Source organism: Mandrillus leucophaeus, unplaced genomic scaffold, assembly GCF_000951045.1.
Source record: "Mandrillus leucophaeus isolate KB7577 unplaced genomic scaffold, Mleu.le_1.0 Scaffold359, whole genome shotgun sequence".
Taxonomy (NCBI): Eukaryota; Metazoa; Chordata; class Mammalia; order Primates; family Cercopithecidae; genus Mandrillus; species Mandrillus leucophaeus.
The window spans coordinates 178,851-191,408 of NW_012103798.1; the positions used below are offsets into that span (position 1 = coordinate 178,851).

Here is a 12,558-nt window from a genome sequence, read left to right on the forward strand (position 1 = left end):
GTCCCATAAATTACTTAACAACAGTGTCCTCCTGTAGATCATTTGGGCTATTTTTCACTATTTAAAACAGGACTGCAATAAATGAGTTCACACCTATGTCCATGGACTAACCTGTGGTTATTTCTTTAAGAACAGTTCTTAGAAGAATTACTGTATGCCAAGGCTCCTTATACAAATTTCCAAATTGTCCTTCAGATAGTATGCATATTCCCAGGATCGATATTTTGAAGTATTATTCTTTTTAATCTTAATATTATGAGGAAATGAGAGTATTATTTTTCTTTGAATGCTATTGAGGATAAATGTTCTTTCAATATGTTTCTTGGAATTTTTTCCTTTTATTAAGTGCTGATTCATGTTGTTTGCCTAGTTATCTATTTCAGAATTAATAAAGTTTCTTTTGAAAAATTATGGTTGAATTTTACACAGGGCATCCCACATAAAAGGAACCATGAGACAAGGTAGAAGCTGATCATTTTTCACAAAACATTTAATTTGTAAAAATTAAATATTAATTGAATACATTTCTTTTTCAACTTGCTTTTCCCACTTTATACATATGTATGTGTATGTACATGTAACTTTCTTACAAAGTTCAGGGAAAAAGAAACTATTAGAGACATGAAGGGAAATAGAGAAATGTAAAAATTCAGAAAACCTATAACAAATCCAGTAAGTGGGGAGGACACAAAATGCCCCCTTAAGATTAGCCTTTATTCATAGATAATGGAGAGCAATGTGATCCAAATGAGGTGATGAGTAGGAAGAGTCTTCTGGTGACAGCCTAAGGGTTGCCTTGAAGTAGTCCAGTCTAGATATTTCCAGAAGAGAGAAGTATATCACAAGGAATTTGTTACAAGGGCTATAGAAGCCAAAGGGTAAGAAGATAAAGAAGACCCCAGATATCAGAGCCGCCGTAACACCTGTACTGTACACACACAAGCTCACATTTAGTGCTGAGCAGCTGGAGACTGCTGGAGTCACCGGCTCCTACTCCTGCCACTTCTAGAGCCACCAAAACTGCTGGGACCTATAGTCGACTGTAGCCTGAAACTACCACTTCTGGAGGCAGAAATAGCAGGATTTCTTGGCCTTCTAATCTCCCACCAGTGTTTCCCATTAGTGGAACTTACCAAGAAAACAGCTGGCAAGGATATCGAAGAAATTTCATATCCAGTCTTCTTGCTCCTGCCACACAGAGGAGGGCCCACCCAGAAGGGCAGGAGCAGATTTGAATACTAATAGACCAAATCCAGCAAAAAAGGAGGATGTTGTCCAGGGTGGTGTCCAATGCCAAAATATGGCTCTCCCTGGATGAAGGAGGCCTGGATTCTAGAACTAGTTCTGCTACTGATATGCTGTGACCCCTCCAAGGCAGTGTTGCACAGTGGTTCAGGATGTAGCTCAGTGCCCTCATTTGCAAAGCAGGCAATAATACCTAGCTCAAAAGATTATTCGTGAAGGTTAAATGGGGTACTGCAAAGTATGTAAAACAGTGCCTGGAACAAAAGAAGCATTTAACAATTGATAGCTATTGTCATTATTACTATCATTCTAATTTCAGTTTTGCCATCTGTAGAGAAAAGAACAGGAGGGTTGAATCACCTTTGCTTCTCTCTAACCCACCAGAGGAAAAGTAACTAACAGACTCAAACTGAGCCTCATGCTAAGCTGAATTTTGGAGATGCATAGAAAAATGAATAATATCCTCCTGTCCCTGTCATCACAGAGCTCACAGTTCAATGGGAAGACAGAAAAAAATCACTATGATTCAAGGCAAAATGAGCTCAGTGATATACTAAATACAAGGAAAGTTCTAAAGGAGTACAAAAGAAGGTTTTGTAGCATAGTAGAAAGATTCATACAGACTTCACTTATTTATGTTATGTTATGTTATGTTATGTTATGTTATGTTATGTTATGTTATGTTTTATTTTGAGATGGAGTTTAGCTCTTGTTGCCCAGGCTGGAGTGCAATGGCGCGATCTCGGTTCACTACAACTTTTCCTCCCGGTTCAAGCGATTCTCCTGCCTCAGCCTCCTGAGTAGCTGGGACTACAGGCACGCGCCACCACGCCAGGCTAATTTTTGTATTTTTAGTAGAGACGGGGTTTCACCATGTTGATCAGGCTGGTCTTGAATTCCTGACCACAGGTGATCCCACTTTGGCCTCGCAAAGTGCTGGGATTACAGGTGTGAGCCGCCTCGCCCGGCCCAGACGTCGATTTAAATCCAATATTATCCTCTTGTGGTCTTGAGCAGTTCATTTAGTCGCCCGCGCCTCAGTTTACTTGTCTGTAAAAGTGGAGGTATTAAAAGTGCCTGCTCACAAAGTTCTTGTGAAATAAGTGAGCTACTGTATATAAAGGTTATCCGACAGTACCCAGCACAAAGATGCGCTCAGAAGTGATCATTATTATGATTCCAGTGCTCCACAAAAAAGACACAGGCCTGAACTAACGAAATGTAAATTGAAAGGGGGAAAAGTTAGCTAAAGAGAGAGTCATTCTTCCCGGACTGCTTAATTATTGTGAATAAAATTAGAGAACCAGGGAAGTACCTATTAGAGGTACGGGCCACGAGGGGGCGCCCCAGGACCTCGGCGTCCTCGTTGCCCGTGGCAACCGGCAATCCCTGGCTCCGGCTTAGGAGGAACTCAGCTAGAACGGCAAAATGGCCCTGAGTCCCTGGACCCCAGGGCTGGGCGCTGGCGAGAAGCTGGTGCAGGCGGCCGCCGTCTCCACCGGCCCCTCCCTGGAGTTATGCACTTTCCCCTCCACCCTGGGCTCCTCTGTCGCGGTCGAGGCGCTGGAGCAGCTGTTTGTTGTGGGTGAGACGCCCCTCGGGCGCTGGAAGGGACGTGCCCTCAGAGGTGGCGCTTAGGAGGCGCTCAGCGGGAACGCTGAGCGGGGACTCTCCTCCCGGAACCAGGGCATCACTGGCCAGGGCAGAGCCTTCTCCCCGCTCCTTGGAGGCCGGGGAGAGAGAGGTGGCGGGTGGGACCAAGCGCCCAGCTCTCCTGCTCTAGCGCAGCTGGGGTGACTTCCCTCAACCCTCAATAGTGGTTGGTGACAAATCCGGGACTCTCAAGCCACTGCCCTATGCCTGCCACCTGAGTACACACCTGCATTTAGATTATGCCTTCTATTTCAGTCCTCTTCCTGCCTTTCCTTTACAAGTTAACATCCTCCCACATTTTGCCATGGCAAACTGGAAAATTTAACAAGCAAATAGGAAAGGGAGTGTTTAAGAGGCTCCTGTTGTATTAAGCAAGAAAAATTAGATGTAAAAGGTTGTTTAGGAGATTCTAATAGAAAATTACCTTGGATGGGGCCAGGTTAAAATATTTTTCAGTTAGAAAGCTGAACCTGTAATCAAGTCACTTAAACTTAAGGTAAGATAATCCAAGAAAGGGTGTTTCTTGGTCGGTGCAAAAACCGTTTAGGCCAAACAACAAAACATTTCAGTGCTTCACTAGAATCATCCCATTTCTTCAAGATAATCGTATTGATTTATGTTACAATGTTACTATTAATTTGGGATAGTTTTTATTTTCCTCCTTAAATGCACTAGGTTAATTTCACAATTCTTGGCAAATATGCTTGGGTGAATGTTATCGTGAAGAATGTTGGCTGGGCGCCGGGGCTCACGCCTGTAATCCCAGCACTTTGGAAGGCCGAGGCAGGTGGATACCTGAGGTCAGGAATTTGAGACCAGCCTGGCCAACATGGTGAAACCCCGTCTCTACTAAAAATACAAAAAATTAGCCGGGCGTGGTGACGCACGTCTGTAATCCCAGCTACTCAGGAGGCTGAGGCAGGAGAATAGGTTGAACTCGGGAGGCGGAGGTTGCAGTGAGCCGAGATCGCGCCACTGCACTCCAGCCTGGGCGACCGAGCGAGACTCCGTCTCAAAAAAAATAAAAAATAAAATAAAATAAAAGAATGTTAACCACTGAGGAGACCTAAAGTTATTAAGACCTAAATTATTCGCATGTATCTGAGGTCATTGTCAATGATAGAGCTAGAACCTTGAACTCTCTTCATACTTGATCTCTAGATCAGCATGCCATTGCAACCCTAGTACTTATGTACAAATACATTTTTCTGTTAATAATATCTAGACACTCAGAACATATTTCACAGGGAAAAAAAATCATTACACATTCTTGCCCTGAGTAGGAGTTATAAAATATTAATATGTAAATCTCCAGCACATTTGTCCTCAAGGAGCATAAAATATATACCTAAATTATAACATTGTGGAATAAGAAATAAGTACAAAAGAGATTAGTGTAATGTACAATAACAATTCAGAGACTGAAGATGTAACTTCCAACCAAGTAAGCATTTGCGCTAGATCATAAAAGGTTAAGTAGAATTTGGATAGATAAATAAGAGATCTTTATTTTCTAATTTTTTTTCAGAACGATCACTGCAAAGTGACTATTTTAAATGTAATGAAGAAGCTAAGATCTTTCTTAAGGACATTGCTGTAGCTGTTAAGAAATTGGTATTGTATTATCTATAACAACCATTTCTTCAATCTTCCACATATTTCTTCATCAAACTTTCATTTAGCAACAATTCTGTTCAAACTATTAAGTAGATGACTAGAGAATATAGTTACCTTGAACTTAAAAATATTTTTCTATCAATTTTGTAAGTATTTGCATAATTATTGATCAACTGTGGATTGTTACCGGATTTTCCATGGAGAAACTAAATTATGGGCTTATGACTGTGGATGAGGGCAAGCTCATTTAGAGAAAGCAATGTGGGTGATAATAGGGTTCAGTTAAGAGGTGGACCACATGGGCAAATGCTTGGGACACCAATATACAAGCATTCCTTAAAACAAATACACACACAATCTCTGGAATAAATTGCAAGCATGGTGCTAATTAACTCAGTTCTCTATAAGCAATTCCTTGCATAACTGGTCAAAGATTATTTGACATATGTTTCACTGAAGTAGACTGTACTGTTAGTGAAAAACAAGAGGAACTCTTTCAATTACACTTATCTAGCCCCTATCAAAGACATGTTGAAGAAGTATTTAAAGAATTTCCTTCTGAGGTGTCACAGACCTCTCTTTTCGGCCAAGGACGATATTGACAATGCTTCCTTGGCACAGTCAGAATGGCGAAGGCTCTCCATTTTATTTAAAAATATTGAATAAGAATCTACTATATATCAAATTGCTAAAAATGTAGAAATATGGCTGTAAATGAGTTTGAATCCACAGACTGCTGATAAAACTCTTATTACTTTACATTTCATATTATACACACATACACACACATATATATATCTCTATACTACATAATCATAGTTTACAATCCTACTTAATTGAGTAGATACATGTAAACACTTAGGGATCATGTGTGTTGTGCAGCACTGTGGTGCTGTGGAAACATTTTTCCCTGCTTGGTTCTTTCAGTTATGTCTTTCACTAGGATTTTAAGGGGCCAAAATATTTATTGTGGTTAAAGTATCTAGTCTGTATTCATTTAATATCCGAGCTGTGAAATCTCTTAAAAAACAGAGATTAGGCTGGGTGTGGTGGCTCATGCCTGTAATCCCAGCACTCTGGGAGGCTGAGACTGGTGGATCACTTGAAGTCAGGAGTTCGAGACTAGCCTGGCCAAGACATGGCGAAACTCCACCTCTACTAAAAATACAAAAATTATTTTTATTTTTTTATGCTCCTCATGGTGGCGGGAGCCAGTAATTCTAGCTACTTGGAGAGGCTGTAGGAGAAATCGCTTGAACCCAGGAAGCAGAGGTTGCAGTGAGCTGAGATTGCCCTGCTGCACTCCAGCCTGGTCAACAGAGCGAGATTCCATTAAAAAAAAAAAAAAACAGAGATCAATCCTTTTATTTTTAAAAGTAATAAATGTTCATTATTATAAAAGTAATACATGTTGACTCTGAAAAATTTAGAAAAAATAGATAAGCAAAAGGACCACATTAAAATAATCACAATTAATGCTGATGAATATACTTTCTACTTTCAGGGTATAGGTGATGACTGCACTGAATTTCATTTTTTACAGAAAAGTGATCATACTATATATGTAATTATATAGTCTGCTTTTTATAATTCATAAAATATAATGGCAGGTTCTCAGGTCATAAAATAGCTATAGCTATTATGACAGTTTATTTAAAAGATGATTTATCTATTTTTTCCCACCAACTGATTTCTCAGCAGTGTTTCCTTTCTTAAAGTAGCCTCACCTAAAAGTAATAATAACAGCTTTACCTATTTGTTGGGGTTTGTAGGTGTGTATGAGAAAACCATTGTTCTCTTTATACCTAAGCATATTTTCATAGGCAATTTCCATATTTTAATAAGTAGCTTTCTTTCTCAATATTACCATTTTTGTTAGCGTCTTTCCTTTTAAATGGATTGAAACTGCATATAAGAAACAGATACTCATAAAGAAAAGATAATTTCTCAGTAGAATAAAATCAATAGAAAGTAAGAGATAAATTAACAGACACCTTAAATAGTGACTGTAGATACTTTTCCCAGTTTCTGTTCCAAATAAAAATAATGGCAGAAGATACTTAATGAAATTATATTTTGACCCCTGAAAACATTTATAGGGCATTGTTTAGGAAATCAATCTTACTATTTTAGTGTCTTAACTTTTTAAAAATGTAATTTAAATTTTCAGGAAGAAATGAGAAAAGCCACAATCGATCTTTTGGAGATTGAAAGCATGGAACTCAACAAACTATACTATCTATTGGAAACTCTTCCCAGTAGCATTAAGAGGGAATTGGAAGGTACTTTTGAGGTTATCAACTCTAGAAATTTAGTTGATCTTATAATAGAATGAAGTACTTTCAACAAGATGAGTTTCATAGTTATTGCTCATATAAGATATAACTAGAAAGCATACATGACACAAACACAGTAAAGTCCATAATAATTTTCTCTTATATGTTAAGTGGAAATAGTATATATAACACTTGAATTTATATAGTTTTGTTTCTATACAGACTATAGATAAATGGATCAGCCCATTCCAAATTGGTATTTATCCAATTAAATCAGGCAACTTGGCTGGCCTGAACCATCATTCTGCTTTCTGTCTCTGAGTTTTGGCTACTCTGGGTACCTCATATAAGTAGTATCATACAGTATTTGTCCTCATGACCAGCTTCCTTCACCGAGCATAATATCTTCAAGGTTCATTCATACTGTTGTATGTGTCAGAACTGCCCTTCGTTTTAAGGCTGAATAATATTTCATTTGTTTGTATCTATCACATTTCCTTATCCATTTCATCTGCAAATTGTCACTGGGGTTGCTCCCATCTTTTACCTGTTGTGAATAATGCTGTTACGAACATAGGTATCCAAATATAAGTTGAGCACCACTTATCCAAAACAGTTGTGACTAGGTATGTTTCCAATTTCTGATTTTTTTTTTTTTGGAATTTTGAATATTTGCATTATACTTTCCAGTTGAACATCCCTAATCCATAAATCTGAAATGCTTCATTGAGCATTTCCTTTGATCATAATGTAGATCCTCAAAAGGTTTGGGGTTTTGGAGCATTTCCAAAATTATGCTCAAAAGAAATGTTTTTGGAGCATTTCAGTTTTCAGATTTTTGGATTAGGGATATTCCACCTGTATCCAAGTCCCTGCTTTCATTTTTGTTTGTTTGTTTGTGTATTTATGCGTAAGCAGAATTGCTAGATTATATGGTAATTGTACATTCATTTTTTTTTTTTACTGGGGTCAGATCTTACAGAGTCATATATTCAATATTTTGAAGATCTGCCTTGCCGTTTTCAACACTGGCTGCACCATTTTGTGTTTCCACCAACAATGCACAAGGATTCCAGTATCTCTACATCCTTGCCAGTACTTGTTATTTTCCAGATTTTTGTGTTTGTGATTTTTCTGATCACTCTCCAAGTGGCTGTGAAGTGTTATCTTATTGTGATTTGATTTGCATTTCCCCAGTGATTAGAGATGTTGAGCTTCTTTTTGTCTGCTCATTGGCCATTGGTACATCTTCTTTGGAGAAATGTCTATTCAGGTCCTTTATCCATCTTTTAATCAGGTTCGTTTTTTTTGTTGTTGTTGAGTTGTAGGAGTTCTTTATGTACTCTGAATGTTAACCACTGATTAGATACATGATTTGCAAAATTTTTTCCCATTCCATGGGTTGCCTTTTCACTCTGTTGATAGTGACCTTTGAAGCACAAAAGTTTTAAATTTTGATGCAGTCAAGAAATCATTGCCAAATTCAGTGCCATGAAGCTTTTCTCTATGTTTTATTCTAAGGGTGTTACAGTTTAAGCTCTTATGTTTAGGTCTTCAATCCTTTTTTTTTTTTTTTTTTAAGGTAAATTTTGTATTTGGGGTAAGGGTCAAACTTTATTTCTCCAGATGCCAGGTATATTGACTGAGGCTCACAGCTGAGTTCTTCTCCAGGAATTACCTTCAACAAAAGAGAGAAGGCACCGGGTGCGGTACCTTACACCTGTAATCCCAGTACTTTGGGAGGCTGAGGCGGGTGGATCACAAGGTCAGGAGTTTGAGATCAGCCTGGCCAACATAGTGAAACCCCATCTCTACTAAAAGTACAAAAAACAATTAGCCAGGAGTGCTGGCGCATGCCTGTAGTCCCAGCTACTCAGGAGACTGAGGCAGGAGAATCGCTTGAACCCGGGAGGCAGAGGTTGCAGTGAGCCAAGATCGCACCACTGCACTCCAGCCTGGGTAACAGGGCGAGACTTCGTCTCAAAACAAAAACAAGCGAACAAACAAAAACAAAAGAGAGAAGCTTCACTCCAAGTTATATTCTCTCCCTAGTGCCTGCCACCCGCACTCATGATTGTTCACTATGAGGGTACAAAGGCCTGGCTCCTTGCCTCAATGTAGAACAACTCCACAGCATGATCATAGCTCCAAAGCTCATCACAGTTTAACCTCCTCCTCTGCCCAGCCTTTCATTTCCTCCAAAGAGATGTTCCTCGGAGCACTACCCAATAAATGCTCTACACACACATTTTATAATCTATTTCCCAGAGAGCCCAACCTAAAAACAGTGGTCTTAATAAGTAAAAAAATAAAAGGTAGATTTTCCAGTTAGCCATTTATTGCCTCTACTTTGTGATAAGGAAGCTGGATCCTGTAAATTTTCCCCTTTACCAGCTGGCACAATGTTCAGCTTTGTCCGCAGAGGGCATAGGAGGGATATGGAGGAGGAAGGGGTTCTCTTCCTGGTTCCAGTGTGCTCAACTTGGCTGACTCTTATGGTGTGTGCAGCTTCTCCAGGCCATGGTCCTGCAGCATCCAGCAGTCCACAATGCCCAGCAGCTTCCCCCAGTACCCCTTGGGTAGCTTCAACTACCAATGAGGCACCTCTCCATAAAGAGCTTCTCTGGCACCCCCTTGGGTAGTTTTGCAGTGAGTTCTGAAGTATGGCACCTCTCTGTGGGCAGGGACCCCTAACACCCCCAGAGAGCAGATTTCCAGCAAGTTCTATCAGCCCAGCATTTCACGAACTTCTTTGCCATCTAATGAGACACAGCCTCTCTAATGAGGCCTAGCTCCCAGGTCTCCAGGTGCTCTTTCCTTGAGCACTGTATCTCAGCTCTAGGGATGGTGGCTATTCCTTATGTCTGCTATTTCTGAATGCTTTCAAGTTCTCTTCACTTCTTACCACCCATTACCTAATCCTCTAATTACTCTAATCCTCTCTTGTAGTTAATAATTTATTCTATTAAACTTTCCCTTTTCAATTTACTGTGAGATTTCTATCTCCTAATTGGACCTTGACTGATAGAGTGGGTTTAAAACAATATGCTTGGTGTTAATCTAATTTGACAGGGAAAATATAACAAACTATATGTGCAGGAAAAGAAAATCAGATTTAGAAGAATCTGCACCAAAGGTAGAATTAAGAGTGTTTTTTCTTTTTTGTTTGCTGTTCTTTAGTTTTTAGATTGGGTTGCTTTTATAATCAGAAAAATATATTTTAGAAGGGGGAAAATACCATAATAGCTTATAAGGTCCTTGATACATGCTAAATGCTTAACCATGTAAATTTAGTTAGTTGGCCTTACGTCATAAGTCCTTGCTACTCAAAGTGTGGTCTTTGGTTCAGCAGCATAAGCAACATGTAAGAGCTTGTGAGGAAATACAGAATCTCTGGGCCCACCCTAGACCCGCTGTAGCAGAAGCTGCATTTTAACGAGATCTCCAAATGATGTATGTGCATATTTGAGACACAAAGTTTGAGAAGGCCTGCTGCAACAAGCAATTTAATTAGTAGCCTAGAAAAAAAAAAATTCCCTAGCTCTCTCAGGAGAGCTACCAGCTAGTTTCTAGGGAGTTTGTTGTGTAGAAATGAGTAGTTAGTCCAGCACCTTCCTAAACAGCAGTGTTCAAAAATTCATGCATATTGACCATCTGTCATACACTGAGCTAATCCTTTGAAGTCACGTGTGATTACACTGACTTATTATTTATGGGTGAATAATTGTTTCTTTAATACATTGGATTCTCCCACAAAGCAGAACCTGAGGCATTGACTTTTGCATTATTATTTTATTAGGGAGTAGAATCCAAAGAGGAGGATGGGATAAGGAGACCAAAACAGAGGACAAGGGAGAGCCAATATGGGGTGGATTATGATGTTGGCTGCTGCTAACTGAAACTAATTAATTATGAGAAGAAGCCCCCAAGACCCAGTGTTACTTCTTCTCAGGACCATCTATCAGTGTGAGAGAGGGAGAAATATTTCTGCACCGGCTCCTGTCTATCATTGGTCTGATGCTTGCCCTACCTCTTGTACTTCTGGGTTATACATGCATGGATGTGGGTGCATAAAGAAGTCCAATGTAGAAATTGCAGAAGTCCTAGGCAGGAGGTGAGAAGTGCATGGAACAGGCAGGAATCAGGCACCATCAGACTGCACCTGTCTGAAGTTGAGCCAAGCCCACAGAAAGCTGGTTACCATAACAGCAGCAGAAATAAGGGAAATAATTAGTAGGTAAGATTGAGAGGGACCAAGGGAGTAAGAGGTACTTGATTCTCAAAAACATTATTAAAAGAATATTTCAAAGAAAGACTTTTTTTTCATGAAAGTCAGTATCTACAATTGTGCTCTTCCTCAAATAATGTAGTAACATTTCCACTTACTTTGAAGAATGTGTCAGAGACGCTCGCAGATTAAATCTTTTTGAGATAAATACAATAAAAATGAGAATTACAAGGACAGAAAATGAAATAGAGCTTCTGAAGAAGAAAATAACTGACCTGAAAGAATATAATGAAGCTCTGGGGTAGGTATTCTTATATTCAATATTTGAGGGAGTAGGGGTCTGTGGCTGGAGTGGGAAAATTGTCGGGAGGGGTTTACTGTCTGATCTGAACTGGGGCAGGGAAAGTTGAGAGGTGAAGATGGGTTGTAGGAGATGATCCAGGCTGATGGGATAGGGAAGGTGATGGCCACAGAGGGCTGAGGAGGAGAGCAGAAAATCTTCAACCACAGCAGCCAGGAGGCCTGTAATATTTCAGAGGCAATCCAGCTTCTCAGCAGCAACAACTGTTTGTAAATCACACACTACCTCTACTGCTACCTCCAAAGGTAGACACCCAGTGGGTTTAGGTTTCATTTTCATAGAATTAAGTTTACAAACCCCCACCACCAAAGTAAGAAATCTTGCAGGGATTATATTTTAAATCTAATGTCAAACCAGACCTGTTGTATCTAGTTCAGTTCATTGAAGATATTTAGTCATATTTGTAACTCGCTGGAGGACTGAGGATGAGGCTGGTTCCCAGGACAGGGTTCCAGATTTTATCTGTAATTAAATGAGATAATATATGAAACTGCCTGTAGCTCAAGATCTGATACCCCTTAGTGAGCCTCATTTTCTCCATCTGTGAAATGGGGGTCACAACTCTTTGCTAGCTCATGAAAGGAAGAGATATATTCTTAAAGATAGAGCCCTTGAAGAATTACCCCGTGAGAAAATTTGATACATTTTAATAAATATCATAAATATCAGCATTTTGGTTTCCAGAGTGAGAAATGTTCACAAAGAGCTCTTATTATAGGGGAAAAAAAGTGTTCTTGGGAAGCCAAAATTATCACAGGGTGCCCCAGATATCAAAGATCAGTAATCAGGTAGAGACCTCAAGGCCCAGGGACATGGATCCCGAACCAGGCTCTCAGTACACCTGTGCTGGGAGACGCTCCACAAAAGAGAAAGTTCATGATTACATAAGTTTGAGAAATACCACATTCTCTAATCCTGTTGGGGATTCACAATACAGATTTGTGCATGGTGCATGCTAGCCACCATGGCCAGAGCCTGCTACATAAACTAGACTATTCCTAAACTAGTCCTATTCCTGAAGAGGAAACCACAATTGCTAAACTAATAGCAAGAAAAATAAAACCCAAGCTAGATATTTATATCAGCCAGTCAGCAGCATCACATTCCTATAGACCAGTGATTCTCAAACTTGAGCTTGCATCAGAATCACCTGGAGGGCTTGTTAAAACACAAATTAC

General features: G+C 39.6%; 1 protein-coding gene across 1 annotated transcript in view; it reads left to right on the forward strand.

Annotated features, from left to right (window-relative positions):
* The first annotated feature begins 2,617 nt into the window (after positions 1-2,617).
* Positions 2,618-12,558, forward strand: part of CCDC175 (coiled-coil domain containing 175) — a 60,903-nt gene continuing 50,962 nt past the window's right edge. Inside the window, exons 1-4 of the mRNA XM_011989571.1 lie at positions 2,618-2,830; positions 4,427-4,512; positions 6,686-6,797; positions 11,185-11,320. Of these exons, the coding sequence (XP_011844961.1) occupies positions 2,674-2,830; positions 4,427-4,512; positions 6,686-6,797; positions 11,185-11,320 (491 nt within the window). The 5' untranslated portion in view covers positions 2,618-2,673. The remainder of the gene's footprint in view (positions 2,831-4,426; positions 4,513-6,685; positions 6,798-11,184; positions 11,321-12,558) is intronic.